This window comes from Mesoplodon bidens (assembly GCF_964165515.1).
Source record: "Mesoplodon bidens genome assembly, chromosome: 12".
Taxonomy (NCBI): Eukaryota; Metazoa; Chordata; class Mammalia; order Artiodactyla; family Ziphiidae; genus Mesoplodon; species Mesoplodon bidens.
Window position 1 is genome coordinate 3,489,044 of NC_138168.1, and position 6,391 is coordinate 3,495,434.

General features: G+C 35.7%; 1 protein-coding gene across 14 annotated transcripts in view; it reads left to right on the plus strand.

Moving 5' to 3' along the window:
* Positions 1 to 4,991, plus strand: part of SNAP91 (synaptosome associated protein 91) — a 154,589-nt gene extending 149,598 nt beyond the window's left edge. For 13 of the 14 annotated variants that reach the window (XM_081251289.1, XM_081251297.1, XM_081251298.1 and 10 more), the window contains 2 exons: positions 1,526 to 1,628; positions 3,600 to 4,991. In XM_081251289.1, the coding sequence (XP_081107415.1) occupies positions 1,526 to 1,618 (93 nt within the window). In that variant the 3' untranslated portion in view covers positions 1,619 to 1,628; positions 3,600 to 4,991. The remainder of the gene's footprint in view (positions 1 to 1,525; positions 1,629 to 3,599) is intronic. The other variant, XM_081251295.1, reaches the window with a different exon arrangement.
* The last annotated feature ends 1,400 nt before the right edge of the window (positions 4,992 to 6,391 follow it).

Below are 6,391 nucleotides of genomic sequence, written 5' to 3' on the forward strand. Positions count from 1 at the left end.
TTATGAGATTTTTTAAAAGTCATTGTATTTGGTGTGCTGAAAGCTTTAGAAATAAATTAATATAATTTTATTATTTAAGGTACTTTTTCTGTGTGATACCAGTGTTACAGAGCATCAGTTTGCTTACTTAATTCAAAGAATGAAAATGAAAAATAGATGAGATGATGAAAACACAGTGTTTGTATCATTTAATTGAATTTATGGTAATTTAGGAAATGGTATGCCATACTTACACAATTTTTAGATTGTATTTCCTATATCAGAGAAGAAGCATAGAAAATAAACATGAGTTGGTAGCTTTAGAAAACAAAACAGTTTTTCATTACTGATATGCGGACTATTCCACTGTTGCTCAGTTGGTTAGTATCACGATGTTGTCATATCACCTAATTATTAATTATAGACCAGTCCTTGAGTTTCTTATCTTCCAAACAACTTTGACCCTTACCCTGGTCTTTCTATGAAATACGATCCCAGTTTTAAAAATGGAAATTTGACTGATAGATACTACAGTCAGTCAATAGTTCATGGACATAGGAACAAATCTGAAACTTCTTACTTCTGGAGCTTTGTTTATGGAACCAGTGAAAACATACATCCGTGCCCTACAATCCCAGGTCTCTGAGGTTTCCATCATGTTATAAGCATAGGAAATTCATTAGACTCGAAGGATACATGTCAGTTATTGCTCTGTGTAAATTCCATGACCTTTTTCAAGGCCTTGGACCCTAACATTCCTGCAAAAGCCTGTTCCTGGAACTTATGTCTGTCACACAGTGAAATAATTTAGGTATTCACTAAACAGAAACAAGGTAAGAAATTTTTTTGTTGCTTTTGCTTCAGGTTTAGTATGATTCTTCTCTATAGTCTGTAATAATTAGTCCTCTCTACAAGCTGGATAGGCAAGATTGGAATTAGCGGCATTCATAACTAGGAGACTGTTTGCTCATCTGAAACTAACAGTGCCCCAAAACTTGACAGGGTTTCACTTAAAATACTTTACATGAAATCCTAGTATATTTAGCTGACATTTTAAAATAATTTCTTAAGTAACTTTCTGCAAGCTGTTTTCTTCCCATTTTTCCTTCACACTCTCACTCTAAGAGAAGTCATTTATATTCCTTTATTAGTTTAGTGGTACTAATAACTCAAAGTAAAATGCTTTGAATAGAGAGATTGTTTGGGTTTTTTTTTTTTTTACCGTGTATTCATAATAGCTTTAGTGTGACTAGTTTTTCACATCTTCCCTAACTAATATCCATATTGTTCTACCAGAGTCCTCAAATTTTACTTTGGCTAAATTTGATGTCAGAGAATTTCAAGAAAGCCAATATCCTTTGAAGTGTGTTTTATAATCCAGAATCTAAAACAACATGTGACTAAGTAGAACAAAGTAGATTTTGTAAACTTTGAGCATCTCATCTTCTGCATGTTTGTTTTCTGTGGTATGTGCTCGGCCTAATGCTTATCTATCTCTCTGTTTGCTTTCTGTTTCCACTGTCTTGGGCTGGCTTTTCCCCCTTAGCTTTCTCCAAGCCCTACACCTGCCACTCAGAGTCCCAAGAAACCTCCAGCAAAGGACCCATTAGCGGATCTTAACATCAAGGATTTCTTGTAAACAATTTAAGGTATCTAATATTGAGCTTTTCCTGTGGGCTTGTAATAATGACCTATGCTATGCTTAGCTATTTTATTAGGTATAATATTTGTACTTCTGTGTTTTTAATACATGTATATAATAATAATAATTTGAATGTTTATGCTTTTTAAATCAATATTGAAAGCCATCTTTATCAATGATTTTTTTAACCTTAATTTATAAAACTAAGAGGGAGAGAAACCTCCAAATTGTCCTTACACTGGAAAGCTCAAAGATTATACTGTTAAAGCAAAAAGTTGCCCAAGCTACTACATAAATTAGAAAATTACCATTTCATTCCATGATGACTGGAATTTGTAGAAAGGTAACATTTATAATACTTCATTTAGAAATTGTCTAAGAATATATTTGGCTACAATAATTGTAATTTTATTTTGCTTATTCTTATGTGGCCTCATCAAATAAAGCTTAGATTATTATCCTTGTATTTCTGCATTCAAGCAAAATTTTAAATTTCTAACATTCTAGTTTTAAATTTCTAATGTAATTTATGAAATTACATTATGGCTAATAGTGGACTTACAGAAGAAAACTGATGAAGGAAAAGGGTTTACTACTAACCCCAGCACCTAACACAGTGTGTAGGTTCTCAAGAAATACTTGCTGAATGTGGATGAACAGTAGTGATGATGCTTTTCATTTACATGGTATTTTTCGTACTTGGCAGCCATTAACTCTTTGACCATCTCTGTAGAAGATCAGACCCTGCGAGATAAACTAGTCAGATACTTTTGCCTCCATTTCACAGCTAAAGAAACTGTTCCTTGGCATTAAGTGATTTACCCAAGGTCACACTGGAAGAGCAGTAAGAGTGTCGAAGCTTTTGGACCCCCATCCAGTGTTATTTTTATCGTATATCTACTACCTATATTTTTTTAAACGTTCTCAAATGCCAACTAAGATTTTTGTGGATTCCTACCTTATGAGTTTTTTCTTCATACAAAATAAATAATTTATCATTTTAAGGCCTTGGCATCTCAGCTAAGTAATTCTCCTTGTGCCCAACTTTTCTGTCCCACTTTGGTTTGGTTTGGGCTGAGGTGGCCATCATGTAGGCATAAGTAAGACAATGAGCACTTATTTCTTAGCAGCTGAAGTTTCAGGAATGACCAAGGACACTGCAGGGGGCAGCCTTTTATCCACCATATCCACCAGTAATATTGCTGTCAGTCTGTGCAGGAACTCCGATAAGGACCTGAAACAGAGATGCTTTAGACAGCCCCTGCCCTCAGAGATTCACAGTCAAAAGCGGGACAGATACAGACTATGTTATGAAGAAGAGTTACCCCCATGGCTAAGCCTGAAGACCCCAGGAAAGTTTTCCAGGCAGAGATGATGAAGCGTGGGAGATAGCCAGGGTGACTAGTGGGGGTTGGCATAAGTGAAAGCTTTGGATCGCCAGGGATATCTCCCCTCTATTCTGTCCTGTCACTTGTGCGACTGTTTAGTGGCTCCTTGAAAACCATCACTGAAAAGGACCAAAAAAAAAAAAAAAGGGGGGGAGTCCCTGCCCTTCCCCCTTTTGTTCACTGCCCTTTTTTTAAGGTTAGCTGTTCTTAATTGGTACTGAATGTCTTGCTATGGTTTCTAAGTATCCAAATTTCAAAATCTTGCCGATAGAATTTTCTTATTTAAAAGTGAAGCGGTGTCCAGAGAGATGAATTTACAATGTAAGAGACTCTAGCCTTCAAGGCCATAGCCTTGCTGCTAATAGTGATGTTCATACTGAAAGTTCATTGTAAGTTTTTTTTTTCCCCTGGATGAAACTTTAAGCTTGTTTTAAAGAATTGTGAAAAGTATATAAATGTGACTTTGGTAATACGAAAACCTTTGGTGTAAAGATTTTCATTGTAACAGCGAAATAAAATTGTAAGGAAGGTAAAATCTTTGAGGATTACATAGTATTGTTTTCTAATTCGAGTGCTTTTTATCTTTACAGCTGCAATTTTTGTGACTGAATAGGAGAAAAAATAATGAGTTTGGACACTTCAAATAAGACTGATGCTCAGAGTTTCAAAGGGAGCCACCAGTACCAATCCCAATGCTTATACATAACTTCTCTTCCAAAATGTGTAGCACAGCTGTGAAAGTGAACATTAGGAATGTGTACTACCTTAGCTGTTATCCCTACTCTCAAAATTGTAGTGTATATGGGTTCTTTGTGTGTTATACGATGTAAACAACGAATGGATGTTTCTAATGCCTTTAGTGCTTTTCTGGACCTCACCCATGGATGGATGATGCAGCTGTTGTGTGGTGAGCCATTTGGAAAGACGTGTCTGTGTTTTTGAAGGTTTCAATGTATATATAACTTTTGGACAAACCTAAACTCTCCCCATCAATTCTCTTTTCTTCTGTATGTACGTTACAAACATAGTGTGATGATATCAGATAGTAAGGAAAACACTCTTAAATATACAGAACTTTTTTCAGTGTGGAGTACACTTTTCCAATCACAGGAACTTCAGCTGTTGTGGGAAATGTTTATTTTTGTGGCACTGTATATGTTAAGAACTTTTATTTAAAAAAAAATATAAAGGTTAATGTCCATGACAAATATTTCTCCTCGAAGCTACCTTATCAAGAATGAAACTCATGTGGGAAGAATTCCATATTCAATCACTGCTATATTAAAATATATTTTTTAATTATATTTGACAGGTTTTGCATCTAAATTGACCTATCTGTTCATTTTTGATTCAATGCACTGAAAAGTGAAGGGTCCATTTCCGTCATGTCCGTGAAAATGCAATTAGCAATGTGCTATTCAAGTGATTATAAAGGCACCCCAAGGTATAACTGTAATTTAAAGATTACTGCAAATATTTTTATTTCCTTGTGGGTTTTATGTACATCTGTTAATTTAGTATTTCTTTATGTGTTCTGTAGAGTACTGTTCTTCCATCCCTCAACTGAGCTCAAAGTAGGTTTTGTTGTACCATTGTGATTAGAATTTAAACTAAATCAGAGAATTGTGTCCTTTACTGTACATATTGTATTCTTTAATTTTTAAGTTGTTGTCATATTGTCTGTGCTGATGGCTTGGCTTAAGATTTCGATGCATAAATGAGGTCACTGTTGATCAGTGTTGCTAGTGGCTTGGCAGTTCTTCCTTGAAGCATATTGGGTTGGAAAGGTGTTTGCCTTTTTTTTCAAATTATTCAATAGATGTATGGTACCATTTAAAAGTGGTTGTATCTGAATTTACTGTGGGGATAACATACACTGTAATGGGGAAACATTACCTAAAACCAATTTCAAAACGGCTTTTCTTTGTATTTCAGTTTAAAAACCCAGTGCATGTATGCCCTCTGAGATGCAATAAACACCTTGAACAAAGAAAATGCAAGCATAATCTTTCTCTCTTTGATTATTTCTTAGGGGAAAAAGTCTGTTTCAGATGACACACATATCATATACAAAATACTGCAAATGCTAAAACATTTAGGATGAGAAATGCGGTCTGTGCCAACATAGTTTTGATTATTTTCCAATAAAGTAAAGACAAGGATAAAAAGAACAATTTTAATCAGCTGTCATTAAACTTGGGACTCCGTGGCTACTGCCAAATACACTGAAATTCCATATTCCAAAAAAGAATAGGATGAACTTTCTTTTAAAATATGCAGTTAAATTCTTATAATAGTTTTGCAAGAATTCTCTGTGCAAGTTGAAGAATTGTATGATTTTAGGTAATAGTTTACAGTACTCACACACTTGCATGCACAGATACTCGGACACAAGGTCTAAATTAGCCAATTTTAGTAAAATTGGATGACTTGATGCCTATAACTAGATTGTTACAGTGTCTCAAAAAAGTAGTCCAATCTCAAATAGAAGTATTCCTCAAATAGAAGCACATTTCTATTTCTAAAATTGTCTTTCCCTTAGTTACCTAGGATTTGTATCTTGAGAACTAACTTTGAGAAGCTAGTATCTGATTATGTAATATTTTTATAGATTACATTTTGATTATATGTTACTTTGCGGGCATATTGTAATAAAAATGTGTTTCAGATTGTAAATAATTTTAAGCTTAATATTGCATTTTTAATATGCTTTTTTCCCTTCATTGAATGACCCATGTGGTATAAATTCTTAATAGGTGAAGCTACAACAGCACTATTTTTAAATTGGATGCTGGAACCTTGCTGTGGTGAGATTCTTGATGTCCTTGGGTGGGGAATTGTCTTACAGATGAGATGCTGGATCAGGTCCTCTGCTCAAACAATTTATCTCTCTGGAGAACTTTCAACACAGGTCCGTTTTACCCCGGTGTTCTTCCTTGTGGTGCGCATGCCTTTCCTGCCTCTCCTGGGTTCTGCGTGCATACACACGCGAGCACACTATTCAGGGTGTGACCACACCACTGCTCACACAAGGGCTCACTTTGCTAGCCAACACAGGGCCCTCTGCCTTAATTCCCTCCCCCAACCCCACGAGTACAGCTAAATCCTACTCATCCATCATGGTTCCCCACCCTCCTCTTCTCAGAGCCCAACTTTCATTGGCCTTTATGGCACTTAACATACTGTGTTATAATCGGCTGGGCAGGTGGCTTCTGCCCTGGCCATTTGGGAGCCTCAAAGGCAGGAAACGTCTCCTCTTGTTCAGACCCTCAGCAGCTAGCACTGCAGTAGGTATGTGTCTGAAGGATGAGCACAGTACCTTAGTTCTTTTTTTTTTAATTTTTATTGGCTTATAGTTGATTTACAACGTTGTGTTAGTTTC